Consider the following 16724-nt stretch of genomic DNA (forward strand, 5'->3'; position numbering starts at 1 on the left):
GAAAGTGTTTCAGTAACCTTTATATCCCTAACTCCTTTCATCTAAGCAGTTACCAAATTCTGCTCAGTTTACTTCAACTATCTTGTCAATTTAGCCTCTCGTTTATGTTATGTTATGTTATGTTATGTAATGTTATGTTATGTTATGTTATTTTTTTGGTCGCACCACGTAGCTTGCAGGATCTTGGTTCTCTGACCAGGGATTGAACCGAGACCCATGGCAGTGAGAGCCCGAGTCCTAACCACTGGACACCTAGCCTCCTTGGTCTCTCCTTTAAATCCTCATTGTAACCCACAATAAGAAATACATTTTTTATTGTGACTTAGTATATGCTTTGTTTATTTGCTCATATCTGAAACAATGTTATGAAATAATATTGTTTTTGTATGTGATGCACTCTGATTTTTTTTTGTTCTGTTCTATATTAAAAAAAAAAAACAAGCTGTTTCACAACAGTTTGAAACACATGACACATGATTTTTGGAGTCTGCAAAATTTGGACTACTCCTGAACTAGATTATGTTCAAGTGTAAATTTTCAGTGAAACAGAAAACAGAGATTATTTTAGAAAACAGAAAATAGAGCTTATTTTAGAAAACAGAGCTTAATCTGATTACACTTTGTTTCTTCTTCATTAGTTGTATATAGTTAGATTTACCTATTCTCTGTCGAAGGTGGGAGTGTTCCATTGTGCATATTCCAGGGCTGGTATAGAATGAGATTACTCAGTAATTGGGGCAGAGCTTCCCACCCTGGCAGAAATTTCTCAACCATTTCATATGTATGTTGTTCTTAGGACAGAAATTGACATACATGGACTTTAAAGTCATTAGTGTAATTCTCATAGAGGGAGGGATCTGAAAAAATTCCTTTTATTGTGGAAATTTTTTTAACATTTTAAAAAGTGGAAACAGTGATATAATGAATCTCCATTACATAAATTTAACTTCAGTAATATAACAACATTATGTCAATTCCAAGAGGAATTTTTAGCAAAGAACTTTTAAGGCACACACAATTCCCTTCCTTAATACAGACAAATGATCTGTTTTTCAGAAGAGAGGTATCAGCCTTAATGTACCTTGTGTTAGTAATCACAACCTTGCATTTTGATACCTGCAAGAAGAATAAATATATGACACGAAGGAGCAGTGGTGGAGTGGAGCCAGCCAGAACATTAGACCCTGACCATCTTAACTTGCAATCTTTCAACAGCCATGTTTGCCAGTCTCCCCACCACCACTCAGTACCACCTACCTTGCTGACATTAGACTGACCTTTTAAAAATGACTTGGTGGGGGAATAGAAGCTCATTACATTTATCTTCTGTTTAAAACCTTCCCTACCTATAGAGTAAAATCCCAAACCATAGGTTTTCATTCATAATCTGGCTCCAGTCTACCTTTCTCTCCCACTCTCTTCATATTCAGCTTTTTTTTCTTAGAATACCCAATCCATTTTAAGATTTGTACTTTTCAATATCCAATTTAGATTTCTTCTTGTGGATGAGACCTTTTTAACTACCCAGAAAAAAATAGTAGTTCCTTTGTTTGTTTCTGTTTGTGTGTGTGTGTGTTTTGCCACTTAACTGAGTTGTATTTATTAAAGTTTGCTTCCCTCCCCACCCTCAATAAGACAGTGATCTTCTCCAAAGCAGAGGATATAGCTTATTCTTTGTATCCTAACACTTCTTTGGTGCTCACAGCAATGAAACCTACTATGTGTTGAATGGATGTTCATACTTCTAGCATTTTAGAATCTAATTCCAACACAGATTCCCTCCAGATGAGAGTTCATTAAAGTTTAGTTTTTCAGTTTGTTTTGTAGATTAAAAAGTTTTTTCTCCTCCCCTTGTTGGGGACTTTCATTAAAATTTCTAAAGAGAACCTAAGTTCTATAGCCTTTTCCTTAGGGGGAAGTATGCTTTGGTAAACTAAAATAGAGTATCCATCTTCAGTAATCCTCTAGTAAAGGTAGGTAAAATCTACTTTCAGTATTCTTAGTTTTTTGCTGTTGTTGAACATTGTGGTTTTGTGGGACTATGAAGCAAAATGGAGTGGAATAGATCTGTGCCTTATTGTTGCTTATAATAGCCTTGACCAATTTTTGATGTATTTCAGCTCATGGAATGCTGTGTAAATGCCCTGGTGACATCCTTTAAAGAGACTATCTTAGCAGAGTGCCAAGGCATGATCAAGAGAAATGAAACTGAAAGTAGGTAAAACATCACATAAAGTTCTCATACTCTTTTAAGAGGATATCTTTGAAGCACATCACTTTTAATAAATTGCTGTTAGATCATTCTTTTATACATAGGTATTTTTGTTATGGCAAACTGCGTAAAGAAAATGATAAAAATATTTAGCATAGTTAGAAACACTGTAAAGAAAATCTTCTTTATAAACTTATATTTTAAGCATTTCTCCCCGTTATGTATCAGTATGTTTGTGTGCGTTCACATGCGAATTTCAATTTGTTCCCAAAAGTAGGACGCTACTTTTAAAGGCTAATTTAAATGGTAAACGTATGGTATAGGATAGAACTAGGTATTTTGACTTTTGTGTGGAACCTTGTGGCAAATATTTTTAAAAAGTAATAAAACACTCTATGTTGGTAATCTTCATCCCTCTCCCCCAAAATATCTTATAATTTAAGATTTCTGAAGTGTATTTTTTATTACTTAAATGTTATTTTTTTATTACTTAAATATGATAAAGTTCTGTTTTGGGAGGTAACAAGTACATTAATACCAAAAAGCATACAGTAAAAATTACCCATATACTTACTACTCAGAGACAACCACTTTTAACATTTTGATGTATTACTCTCTAGATTTCATTGCATAAAATTGCAAGGTCCTATTTAATCTCCAGTTGTCTTTCAAGTACGTTTTTCAGTTCACTTAAGTCTTACACTCTTCAGAAGTATTTTGGAGTAAAAGCAAGTTGCTCATTTGGCATAAATGAAATATTTGAATTTCTGTATGCCAAACTAAGTAGAGTTATGTCTGATCCAAGGTGGACTCACTTCAGAAGGATTTATTTAGTGGTAACCATTCTGTGAGGTAAGATTATTGTGAAGGTCAATTAAATGGGTTAATAGGAGAAAGTGCTTTTTGCAAACTGAAAAATTCTTTATGAATACAGTTGTATATTACCTTGTTACTCTGAACAATCTGAGGACATTATTTTACCCCTTAGTGATGTGACTGTGTATTGTGTATTTAACATTGCATCTACTTTATGAAATGTAACTAATTTTCTGTGTAGACTTTTGTATTTCTTAGAATAAATATATTCCATTGCATTGAAGGTCAAATGACTCACCTTTTAAGAGGAGTTGGGTTTTGCAGTGTGTGATCACTTTAATTAGAGTTTCTTTTAAAAATAATTTTTGTCAGACTGATATGGTAGATCAGGAAGTTATAGTACTTAATGATAACAAGTCCTAAACTAGTCTGCACCCACAGAATACGATTAAAGCTATCAACTTCCAGCTAATATTTCCCCACACTCTTATTATCATAGGCATTCTAGATCCATGATACAAATCAAAGAGAAAGTCTGTTCTGATGGATGAAATGATTACATGGGTGTGTTCTATCGTTTCAGAATTACATTTGATGTTTTCATTAATGGACAAAGTTCCTAATGGGATAGAGCCAATGTTGAAAGACTTGGAGGAACATATCATCAGTGCAGGCCTGGCAGATATGGTAGCAGCTGCTGAAACTATTACTACTGTAAGTTCTCCTCAATGACAATGATAGATATATATCAAAGTTATTTTGTAAATGCAGGATAAGGTATTTAAAATCGGGTATTTTAAATTGATGGCAAAACAGTAATGCTGGAACACCTTTCTTAATAAGAAAAAAATATTTCAGAAAAGTTACCAAATTTTAAAGCTATAGTGTTATGAGAATTATGTTTATATTTTCTCATTTTTTGTATTTTATTTTTAAACTCAACTTAATATACAACACTTTATTTTTAGGACTCTGAGAAATATGTTGAGCAGTTACTTACACTGTTTAATAGATTTAGTAGACTTGTCAAAGAAGCTTTTCAAGATGATCCACGATTTCTTACTGCAAGAGACAAGGTATATATTCCTGTATGTTAACACTTGTCATAATTTAATTTTAATAAGAAACTTGCATCATGATGCTATTAAATTACAAACTAAAAAACCTAGCAACTCTGATTTTTCATCAGTGGAGGGCAACCATATTATATTTGGTTTCTTATATGCTTTTGTAAGCATTGGGTATGCTTGTGAACCAGAATTTAGCTAGAAAGTTGCTTTCTTAATTTTTCAGGAATGTCTTCCTGTTTTTGAATATTATTGATTATTGAATTCTTATTCATCCTTCCTTTAAGACTCAGCTCAAAGTATACTTCTCCTGGAATTTCCTTGATACTCTGCCTCCCCCCACATCCTATCCCAAGCAGAATTGATTTCTCTGTCCTGTTTCCTTTCATAGGGCTCTTGTGAGAGTTGTATCACATTTATTCTTGCTTTCCATACCTTCTTTCCCATCATTATAGTCTAGGATAATGATAATGAAACAGTATTATCCTTAGAGTCATTATCTTTTTATTATTTTAAAATAAATTTATTTATTTTATTATATTATTTATTTATTTAATTTTGGCTGCGTTGGGTCTTCATTGCTTCACGTGGGCTTTCTCTAGTTGCGGTGAGTGGGGGCTACTCTTCGTTGTGGTGCACTGGCTTCTCCTTGAGGTGGCTTCTCTTGTTGCGGAGCATGGGCTCTAGGTGTGCGGGCTTCAGTAGTTGTGGCGCGAGGGCTCAGTAGTTGTGGCTCACGGGGTATAGAGCACAGGCTCAGTAGTTGTGGTGCACAGGCTTAGTTGCTCCGCGGCATGTGAGATCTTCCCAGAGCAGGGCTCGAACCCGTGTTCCCTGCATTGGCAGGTGGATTCTTGACCACTGCACCACCAGGGAAGCCCCGTATCTTTTTAAATATCATAAACCTATCACTAGAATTACCATTAGTTTTTCCCCCTCTTCAACTACCTTTCCTTACTTCCCAAGTGAAATTATTTTCTAGACTCTAAAAACACAATCAACTTTCTCCAGTAGCATTTTTTAAAAATTACTGTCTACCTTTAGATAAATATTTGGGTAGAAAGAAAGGTAGATAGGTAGGTACCTAGGTAGATAAAGTAGGAAAAGGGTTAAGGGAGTATGGAGGTAATGAGATCATTTGAAATATTAAATTGAGTGGCCTGCAAAGGGCTTTATATGAGGTGACATTCAAATCAAGATTGAAGTTGATTAAGGAATATGTCATGTGGCTCTCTGAGGGAATAATACTCTAGTCTGAGGGGAGAGCAAATGCAGAGGCTCTAAGGCAGGATTATACCTGTCATGTTCCAGAACCAGAGAAGAAAGAGATCATTGTGGCCAGAGTGGATTGAGTGAGGGGGAGAATAGTAGGAAATCAGAGATAAGTAGTCAGAGATAACAGGAGGCCAGATCATGTAAGACTGAGCCATGGTAAGGAGTTTCATTTGTACTCTGAGTAGGATAGAAAGTCATAGAAATATCTTGAACCAAATGACAGGATCTGACTTACATTTTTATCAGGATCACCTGCCTGCTGCAAAAAGAATAGACTGAAGGGGGCAAGAGAGGAAGCAAGGAAATGGGTTAAGAATCGATTTAAGTAATTCAGTTAAGTAATGATGGAAGCTCTGCCCAGAACGATAGTAGGTGAAGGTAGTCAAAAGTGGTTGGATTTTGATTATATTGTAAAAATAGGCTATACAGGACTTGCTAATGGAATCAGATGTGGAATGTGATAGAAAGATATCAGTCAAGGATGACACTCAGATTTTTGTTCTGATCCATTAGAAGTATATGCTTGCTGAGATGAGGGAAGATGAAGACTTTGTGAGAAGCAGGTTTTGGGGAGATGGTTGAAGAGAGATTAGGAACTCAGTTCTGGACAAGTTAACTTTGAAATGCTTGTTAAACATCCATATGGCAACATCAAATCTGGAGCTTAAGGGAGGGGACGGGCCTGCAAAAATAAATCTGGGAGCTTCAGCATATAGATGGTTTTTAAAGCACTGACAGTGGCTATGATCTCCAGAGTAAGAGTGAAGATAGCAAAGAGAAGAGATCCAAGGACTGGTCTGGGGCATTTTAAAATTAGTTATCATAACGATAAGGAACCAGCCATCTTTCCTGAGGAGAGAGGCGAATGAGTGGAATGACCAGGAGAGTGCTGTGCTAGAAAACAAGTGGAAAAAGCACTTTCCAGGAGGAGGGCAGGATCTGCTGTTTTAAAATGCTGCTGATAGGTCAGATAAGATGGGGATTAACCATTGTCTTCAGCAACATGGAGGTTGACAAGAATGATTAGTTGGAGTAGTAGTGTGAAAGCCTGTTTAGAACAGTTTCAGATAAGAATGGTAGTAGAGAAATTAGGGACAGTGAGTTAGATAATTCTTCTAGGAGTTTAGCTTAGAGAGAGAGAAATATGGGGAAGTAGCTGAAGGTGGACAAAGCCAAGAGAGAGTTTTTAAGATTTAAAGAATAATATGTATGCATATTGAGGCTGTAGAAATAATGGAGGGGGGAAAAATTGATGATACAGGAGAAAAAGGAGGGAATTCTGATTACTTTGGTTTTCTCAGTGAATTAGGAAGCCACATCATCAGCTGAGAGTATGCATGGGAGAGGAAATACTGGAGGTTTGAAGAGAAAGGAAGTGGTATGAAAATGTTTTCTAGGAGAATGTGTGGACAAGAGAAAATGTTATGGTTGTCAGGCAGCATTAATACCTCACTTGAGAATAATGATAATCATGACATGAGAAAGAGCATGTTGAAATCATTGACTTGGCCAGATACGTCATTAAAAATAAAAACTAATTTGTATTTTATGTATTTTTAGAATTATAATTATCTATTTTAAGTATTAAAAATAATGTTCGTATCTTATTTTATATTATTTGTAGGCATATAAAGCAGTTGTTAATGATGCTACCATATTTAAACTTGAATTACCTTTGAAGCAGAAAGGGTAAGTCTTTTAAATCATATGTTTAAAATTTTACCATTAAAATTCTTAAATTTTTTGGAGTGTATTATATGTTATTGGATATGCGAAGTGCCCTGTTTCCCTAATCCTGTCAGGTTTGTTTTTCATTTTTTTAACTTTTATGATTTTTGCCGCCTTTGATTATTAAAAATTCTGTCTTGATTTTAAATTTTATATTATCTCCTCTATGACCAAAGAATGTTGACCTTATTTTTTTAAGTAAAAAACGTTTTGTTCTTAATCTTTTTGAATCTCTTCTTGATTTTTCCCTCCTCGTTATTCACCAAAGTTATTTTATAACCTACAAAAGCATAGAATATGACTCTATTCACCATACTGATTTTAAGGGAAATCAATTTTAACATAAATTTTTATATATTTTTTTTAGTTGATCTCTCATTGGTGAGATCTCAATCTCAAGTAAGATAGATTTATTTGTGCTACTATTACAGAAAATCTGAAAATGAAAAGTTAATGAAATACTAATTAATGTGAGCTAGTTATAGTATCTTCAGAGTTGTACTAAGTAGTGCTAAAGGTTAATTGGAAAAACTTCTTTCTTAATCTTAAATAAATTTTATACACAATGCTAAAATATTCAAAAATAGCATTTCTCAAGAAGGAAAAGTAATTGTTCAGGGCTTTGTTGTTTTTTTTTAAAAATCATTTTCATTTTGTATTTTTTTGAACCGTGTAAGTTATTTGAGTGCCATCACAGTGGAAGACACCTACCTGGGTCATACAGTTTTATTGGCATTGTTTAGAAGGGCATTTATTGTGTTCTCTTTATAAATATGAAACATATAACACTACATCTTGGAGATCTCTTCATGTGAATACATAAAGGTCTTACTTATTCTCCACTACTCCCAGCATTTTTTAATGAAAATATTCAAACTGAAGAGTAAAGTCACTCTGTTGCTTTATTTATATGTATATGTATCTTTATATGTATATTTATATATATATGTATATTTATTTATATGTATCTCCCTATACATCCATCAGTCAACTTTTAAATGCATTTCAAAAGAAGTTGCAAGCATCAGTAAACTTTGCTCCCTAAACACTTTAGCATGCAGTCATTAATTGAATTTTGTGTTTGTTTTGAGGTAAAATTTACCTACAGTCATATCCATAAATCATATCTTAGGTGTATAATTTTGTCAGATTTGACAAATGCCTACATCCCTATTAAGATACACAATATCTTCATCATCCTTGAGAATTACGTTATGTCCATTCCCAATCAGTTCCACCTCCTTCCAGAAGGCAACTATTGTTCTGATTATTTCAACATAGGTTAGTTTTGCCTGATCTAGGACTACATATAAATGGAATTCATACAATATGTACTTTTTGTGTACAGCTTTTTTCAACTCAGCATAGTGTTTTTAAGATTTATCCATGTTTTTTTGTATCACAGTGGTTTGCTTTCCAAAGTGGTTGTACTGTTTTACACTCCCACCAGCAAAGTATAAGAATACCACTTAATCCGTGTTCTCGCCAGTGTTTAGTGTTGTCATTTTAATTTTAGTCATTCTGGATGTATGTAGTATTATCTCAGTATAGTTTTGATTCCCATTTCCCTCATGTCTATTGATATTGAACACTTTTTTGGTATTTTTGGTACTCTTATTTTCTTTAAAAAGTGTTCAGATTTTTTGCCTGTTTTTTTTCTATTGGGTTGTTCCTTTTTAGTAGTGAGCTGTGAGTCCTTATATATTCTGTATGTAGGTCCTTTATAAGATATATGCTTTTCTTTTGTGGATTTTGCTTTCTATGTTTTGTCTAGGAAACCTTTGTCTACCTCTGACACTAGGACAAGATAACCTTCTGTTTTCTTCTAGAAGCTTTATAATTTTTAGCTTTCATATTTACATTTAAGAGCCACCTTAAATTGATATTTGCATATAGTGTAAGTTAGGGATTAACTTTCATTTTTTTCTTTTCTGTATGGATAGCAAGTGGTTTCATCACCATTTGTTGGAAATACTTCCCATTCCCTACTGGGTTGCTTTAGTGTCTTATGTGAAAAATCAAGTGACTTAAAAATATGTATGTTTTTCTGGACTTTCTATTCTATTCCATTGAATTAAATGGGTATCCTTTGGCCATTACAAACAGCCATGATTAATATAGTTCTGCAGTAAGTCTTTAAGTCAGCTGGTATAACTTTGTTCTTTTTTTTCCTTGAGTGCTTTTGGTATTCTGGTATTTTGCTAGTATATAAAAATATGGTTGATTTTTGTATATTGATCTTACCTCCTGTTACCTTATTAAAGTTATTAGTTCTAGTAGTTCTTTTTTAGATTTCTTGAGATTTTCTATGTAAAAAATCATGTAATCTTTGAATAAGGCAGCTTTATTTCTTCCTTTCTCATCTTTATACCAGTTATTTCTTTTTCTGGATTGATGCACTGGCTAGGATCATAAGTACAGTATTGAACAGAAGTAGTGAGAGTGGGCATCCTTGCCTTTTTTGGCAAGCTTAGGGGAAAAGCCTTAATATTTTGTCATTAAGTACAAAGTTAGGTGAGGGTTTTTCATAGATGCCTTTAATTGGGTTTTTTTTAATTCCTAATTTGTTGAAAGTTTGATAATGAATGGGTGTTGACTTATTAAATGCTTTTTCTGTCTTAAAATGACCAGAAGGTTTTTCTTCCTTATTCTTTTGATGTGGTGAAATACATTGATTTGGGGGAGGGGTGTGGGGAGATAGAAGAGAGATTTATTTAAAGGAATTGGCTTATGTAATTGTGGGGGCTGGCAAATCCAAAGTTTGTAGGGCAGGCTAGCAGCCTGGAAATTCTTGGGGAGGAATTATTATACATCTTTGGGCAGAATTTCTTCTTAGAAAGAAACCTGAGGGAAACATCAGTTCTGCTTTTTAATTTTTATTTTATATTGGAGTATAGTTGATTTACAATGTTGTGTTAGTTTCAGGTGTACAGCAAAGTGATTAAGTTATACATATACATATATCCATTCTTTTTCAGACTTTTTTCCCATTTAGGTTATTACAGAATATTGAGTAGAGTTCCCTGTGCTATAGAGTGGGTCCTGTTGATTATTTATATATATGTGTGTGTGTGTGTGTGTGTATATATATATATATATATATATATATATATATATATATATACACCATATATATATGGTAGTGTGTATATGTTAATCCTAGACACCTGATTTATTCCCCCCCCACACACACATTTCCCCTTTCATAACCGTAAGTGTTTTTGAAGTCTGTGAGTCTCTTTGTTTTATAAATAAGTTTGATTAATTTTTTTTAGATTTCACATGTAAGTGATATCATATAATATTTGTCTGACTTACTTCACTTAATATGATAATTTCTAGGTCCATCCATGTTGCTGCAAATGGCATTATTTCATTCTTTGTTATGGCTGAGTAATATTCCATTGTATATATATACCACATCTTCTTTATCCATTCCTCTTTTGATGGACATTTAGGTTTCTTCCATGTCCTGGCTATTGTAAATAGTGCTGCAGTGAACATTGGGGTCCATGTATCTTTTCAAATTATGGTTTTCTCTGGACATATGCCCAAGAGTGGGATTGCTGGGTCATGTGGTAGCTCTATTTTTAGTTTTTCAAGGAGCCTCCATACTGTTCTCCATAGTGGTTGTATCAATTTACATTCCCACCAACAGTGCAAGAGGGTTCCCTTTTCTCCACACCCTCTCCAGTATTTATTGTTTGTAGACTTTTTGATGATGGCCATTCTGACTGGTGACATTGTATTTTTGATTTGCATTTCTCTAATAATTAGCAATGTTGAGCATTTTTTCATGTGTTTTTTGGCCATCTGTATGTCTTTTTTGGAGAAATGTCTGTTTAGATCTTCTGCCCATTTTTTGATTGGGTTGTTTGTTTTTTTTGATATTGAGCTTCATGAGCTGTTTGTATATTTTAGAGATTAATCCCTTGTCAAGTCACTTCATTTGCAAATATTTTCTCCCATTCTGTGGATTGTCTTTTCATTTTGTTTATGGTTTCCTTTGCTATGTAAAAGTTTTTAAGTTTAATTAGGTCCCATTTGTTTATTTTTGTTTTTATTTTCATTACTCTAGAAGGTAGATCCAAAAAAGATATTGCTGCAATTTATGTCAAACAGTGTTCTGCCTGTGTTTTCCTCTAAGAGTTTTATAGTGTCCAGTCTTACATTTAGGTCTTTAATCCATTTGGAGTTTATTTTTGTGTATGGTGTTAGAGAGTGTTCTAATTTCATTTTTTTACATGTAGCTGTCCAGTTTTCCCAGCACCATTTATTGAAGAGACTGTCTTTCCTCCATTGTATATTCTTGCCTCCTTTGTCATAGATTAATTGACCATAGGTGCATGGGTTTATTTCTGGGCTTTCTATCCTGCTCCATGGATCTATATTTCTGTTTTCGTGCCAGTACCAGACTGTTTTGATGACTGTAGCTTTGTAATATAGTCTGAAGTCAGGGAGCCTGATTCCTTCAGTTCCGTTTTTCTTCTTCAGGATACATTGATTTTTTTTAAGAAAACATTTAACCAAGGTTGAATTCTTGGGATAAATTCTACTTGGTCGTGCTGTATTATTCTCTTTATATATTTCTGGATTTAATTTGCCAGTGTTTTGTTAAATATTTTTTGTCTATATTTGTGGATTTACCATTTTCTTTCTGGCCTTTGTGCCTTGTACAATTTTCATTTTTTTGATATTTGTCCTTTTCTGGTTTCAGGATTATGCTGGCCTCAAAAAGTATTGAGAGTTATTCCCTCCTTTTGTATGTTTTAAAAGAATTAGTTTAATTGACATTACTTCTTCCTTAAATGTTTGGTAGAATTCATTAGTAAAACCATTTGGGTCGGGAGTTTTCTCTGTGGGCAGGTACTGATCACAAGTTCGATTTCTTTAATAGATACAGGCTTTTCAAAATTTTAAATTTAATCTAGTTGTAGTTTTGGTGAAGTGGTGCTTTACAAGGAATCTTTTCTTCTCAGTTGTCGAAATAACGTACATATAGTTGTAAGTTTATTATCCTTTTCTCTTTGGAAATACATTAAAACTTTTTTTTCTGGAACCATTTGAGAGTAAGTTGCTCATTATTCCAAGTACACTAGTGTATATTTTCTACAAATATAATCACAATACAACTATCAAAGTCAGAAAATTGTCTTTGATGCATAATAACCATCTACTCCTCAGATCCCTTTAAATTTATTGATAATGTTGTATTTTTTATAGCAGAAGGATCCATCGCAGAATCATGTGTTGCATTTAGTTCTTATATTCCTATTTCTTTGGTGTGGAACTGTCTCTCTTCTGACTCTCATTATCTTGACATTTTGAAGATTACAGTCCAATTATTTTGTAGGATGTCCCTTAGTGTGAGTTAATCTGATGTTTTTTATGATTAGATTCAGGTTTGCATCTTTGGCAGAAGTGAAAGTTTATTATTCTCATTGAATCTTTTTTTTGGCCACGCCACATGGCTTGCTGGATCCTAGTTCTCTGACCAGGGATTGAACCTGGGCCCTCAGCAGTGATAGCATGGAGTCATAACCCCTGGACCACCAGGGACTTCCGTCATTGCATCTTATGTGAGGGAGGGTGCATGATTTTGATTTATCCCAGTACTGATTTAGTTTAGTTTGATTACCTAATTAAGTTGGTATATGCCAGACTTATCCACTCATTCTTTTTCTTTTTGTAATTAAGTATTTTTTGACAGGTACTTTAAAACTGTAAAGATCCCATCATTGCTCATTAAATTTTCAATTTGTACATTGATTTATCATCTCAGTATGAACTCATAGTTTACTATTTTTATTCAATGGGTTATAATTTACTTTTTTTTTTGGTGGGGGTGGTGGGTTGCTGTGCTGCATGGATTACAGGATCTCAGTTCCCTGACCAGGGATTGAACCCAGGCCACAGCAGTGAAACCACCAAATCCTAACCACTAGACCACCAGGGAACTCCCATAATTTACTTTTATTCTTTGTTTTGAGTTTTAGATTATCCTAGATTTCACTAATGGGAGCTGGTTTCTGGGTCCTTTTAAAGTAAATTCTTCTTTCTTTTTGGGATGTGAAGATTTCTGGATTCATTTTGTACTTTCCCTTGCCTTAGCCTCAGGGTTAGCCATTTTTTCACAGAGCTCTAGTTGCTTTTAGTGGACGTTGGTATTTAGTGGACAAAATCTGTTGCTAGGTGTATTAATTGCTATTGTGGTGTCACTGCTCCTAGAGCCTCTCAGTGGACAAGCTAAAGGTACACATATGCATTTGCAACTACAGTACCTGGCCTTGTTTCTTTGTGGATGCATTCCTCACCCTGCTGAGGCTCTGACTCCCCAGACTGGGCCACCCCCTACATGAATGCCTTCCTCATCCAACTGGAGCCTTAATGCCTCCCGTTGTACCTTCTCCTTGCATGGACACCCTCCTTACCTATTTGGTCTCTTCTCTCATACTCCATACATGGCCACTCCTTCATGTCAACACACCCCTTAACTGTTTGGTCTTTGATGCCTGGATGCTAGGCCTTTCTAGTGGCTCTGACACCTCATGCAAAGTTGCAGACCTGCAAGGATGGCTCTTTTACTCTGCTTGGGCTTTCATGTCCTTGGTTAAGTTTATTTCTAGGTATGTTTTTCTTTTGGATGTTATTATAAATGAAATTGTTTATATAATTTCCTTTTGGATTGTTCATTGCTGGCGTATGAAAACGCAACTGATTCTTGTGTGTTGATCTTGTACCCTGCAACTTTGCTAATAAATTCAGTCATTGGCTCTAGTAGCTTTTCTGTGGATTCTTTAATACTTTATATATAGAAGCTCATGACATCTGTGAATAGAGATACTTCTACTTCTTTCTTTCCAATTTGGATGTCTTTATTTTTCTTGCCTAATTGCTCTAACTAGAACTTCTAGCTCTAGATAGAACTTCTAGCACAGTGATGAACAGCAGTGGTGAATGTTGACATCCTTGTCTTATTCCTGATTAGTATGTTAGCTGTAGTTTTTTTCATAACTTCGTTATTCTTAATAGCAGCATGGTGTTATGTCTGGTACATATAGCATAGTTTATTTAATTGATCCTTTATTTCTACACTAAGTATTTTCTGATACTTTGCTATTACTAATAATAGTGCTCCAGTGAATAATATTGTACAGTTGCCATTTTATATGTTTCTACAGTCTAAATTCCCAGAAGTGGGGATTACTTTCTCTTTATTTTTTTTATTCTAAGGTGACCAGATCCTGTCTTTAGCTCCAGATTAAGTAGAAAATTTCTGTGGAATAAAATGAGTATTATTAGATGATTCAGGCAGCAGAACATGAGTGTGGTAGCTATTGGAGGTGGTAGAGGTAATGTTCTAGAAGAATAAAGCTGCTAGTATCATCCAGGTTATTTGGGAGAGTCACTTCTGAGGAGGAATATAGTAGTTCATGGTGAGCCAGTGCTTCCACTGAGAACAATCAGGGAAATCAGGTAAATTTAGGAAATAGTCATTTTAATATTATCAAAGAGCTACAGAAGCAACTAGAACAAAATAATGAAAGTTATAGAAATGAGAGAGAACCTTCAGAAGTTAGCTGATGCTTTGTAGCTGTGTTTCCCTGAAAAAAAGTAACTGAGAATCTAGGTTTCACTCAGGCTGAGCAGTACTGCTGGGGGACAGTAGAGCTTTTGGTGGTCACACAGGACTGGAATGACAAAACTCAACTAGGATCTCAAGTGAAAGCCCAGGAGGGACATTCCTTAGATTCAGTGGGTAACCAGAGGTAGACTGATTCTTACCAAAACTACAACCCATCCTTGAACCAAAATAGTTTGATTGGATTAAAGTGATCAGCCTCTGCCATAGCAGAACAAAGGGTGAACACACATTCTTAATGGAAGATAAACTAGTCTGGTGCCTCTGTGATTCTTTTTTTTTTTTTTTTAATTGAAGTACAGTTAATTTACAATGTTCTGTTAATTTCAGGTATACAGCAAAGTGATTAAGTTATACATTTATATTTTTTTCAGATTCTTTTTTCCTGTAGGTTATTACAAAATATTGAGTATAGTTCCCTGTGCTATGTAGTAGATCCTTGTTGGTTATCTGTTTTATATATAATAATGTGTATGTGTTAATCCTAAACTCCTAATTTATCCCTCTCCCCCTTCATGATTCTTTTATATGCAGTGCGTAGTATTCAGTACATTACTAGTCCTGTGATGGCAGAGAAATTTATGGTCAACTAAGAGAAAAATAATTTCAGAAGCAGACTCTCAGGTGATCCCACTATTGGAGTTAGTAGATAAGGACTTTAAAATAATTAAGATTAATAATTTAACCACAGTGATATATCACTCACGCCCACTAGGATGGCTAAAATTAAAAAGACATTAACAAGTGTTGGTGAAGATGCAGAGAGAGATTGGGATCATTATAGTTGGTACACAGCTACTGTGGTAACACTTTTGTAGTTTCTCAAGAAGTTTAACATAAAGTTAACATGTGACCCATCAGCTCCACTCCTGGGTATATACCCAAAAGAAGTGAAAACATATATCTACTCAAAAACTTGTACATAAATGTTCATAGCAGCATTATTCTTAATAGCCAAAAAATGGAAACAACCCAAATGTCCATTATCTGATGATGGATAAGCAAAATGCGGTATATCTATGCGATGGAATTTTATTTAGTCATAAAAGGAAAGAAATTCTGATACATGCTACAACTTGAGTGAAACCTTGAGACGTGAAATAAGCCAGACACAAAAGGACAAATTTTTTATGATTACATTTATATGAAGTATCTAGGATAGGCAAATTTATTGATACAGAAAAGTAGAATAGACGTTACCAGGAACTGGGGATAGGAGGGAATGGAAGGTTATTGTTTAATGAGTACAGGGTTTCTGTTTAGGATAATGAATAAGTTCTGGACATAGATAGTGATGATATTTGCAGAACATTGTGAATGTACTTAAGGCCACTGAATTGTACACTTAAAATGGCTAATATGCTAAATCTTTTGACCATGATAAAAGGATAATTTTTTGAAGGAATGAATGGATATGTGCTATGATCTGGATGAATCATAAAAACATTATGCTAAGTAAGAGATACCAGTCACAAAAGGTCACATATTGTATGCTTCCATTTATATGAGATGTCCAGAATAAGGAAATCCATAGAGACAGAAAGTCGATTAGTTATAACTAGGGACTGGGAGGGAGGGATAGCTGGAAAATGAGATTTGACTACTAATGAGTATGGGGTTTGTTTTTGGGGTAATGAAAATGTTTAAAATTTTATTTTGATGATAGTTGTACAACCTTGTGAATATACTTTAAAGAAACATTGAATTACACACTTCAGATGGATAAATTGTATGGTATGTGAATTATATCTCAGTAATCTTAAATAGATCATGAATAATAATGAGTAAGTAATACATATTAATAGACAAATAGGTGGAAATTGTTACCTGAGAAAAGGTAAAATATCTATAGCGATATGTAATTGGAATCATAGAGAAAGGAAAAGGAGGCATGAGCTATTGACCAAAATTTTTCCAAATTGCCAAAAGATGCCAACTTGTATTCAAGCAACTCTTTGAATCTCAAGCATGATAACTACAAATT

The 16724-nt window shown here is 34.3% G+C and overlaps 1 protein-coding gene across 3 annotated transcripts in view; it reads left to right on the plus strand.

Annotated features, from left to right (window-relative positions):
• Positions 1–16724, plus strand: part of CUL5 (cullin 5) — a 97170-nt gene that overhangs the window by 63877 nt on the left and 16569 nt on the right. For all 3 annotated transcript variants that reach the window (XR_013829359.1, XM_079928931.1, XM_079928932.1), the window contains 4 exons: positions 2121–2214; positions 3612–3742; positions 3997–4104; positions 6995–7059. Coding sequence is in view for 2 of the 3 variants with exons in the window: in XM_079928931.1 (XP_079785057.1) it covers positions 2121–2214; positions 3612–3742; positions 3997–4104; positions 6995–7059 (398 nt within the window). In the remaining variant the exon portion in view is untranslated. The remainder of the gene's footprint in view (positions 1–2120; positions 2215–3611; positions 3743–3996; positions 4105–6994; positions 7060–16724) is intronic.

The sequence above is a fragment of the Stenella coeruleoalba genome, assembly GCF_951394435.1.
Source record: "Stenella coeruleoalba genome assembly, chromosome: 8".
In the NCBI taxonomy this organism is placed as follows: Eukaryota; Metazoa; Chordata; class Mammalia; order Artiodactyla; family Delphinidae; genus Stenella; species Stenella coeruleoalba.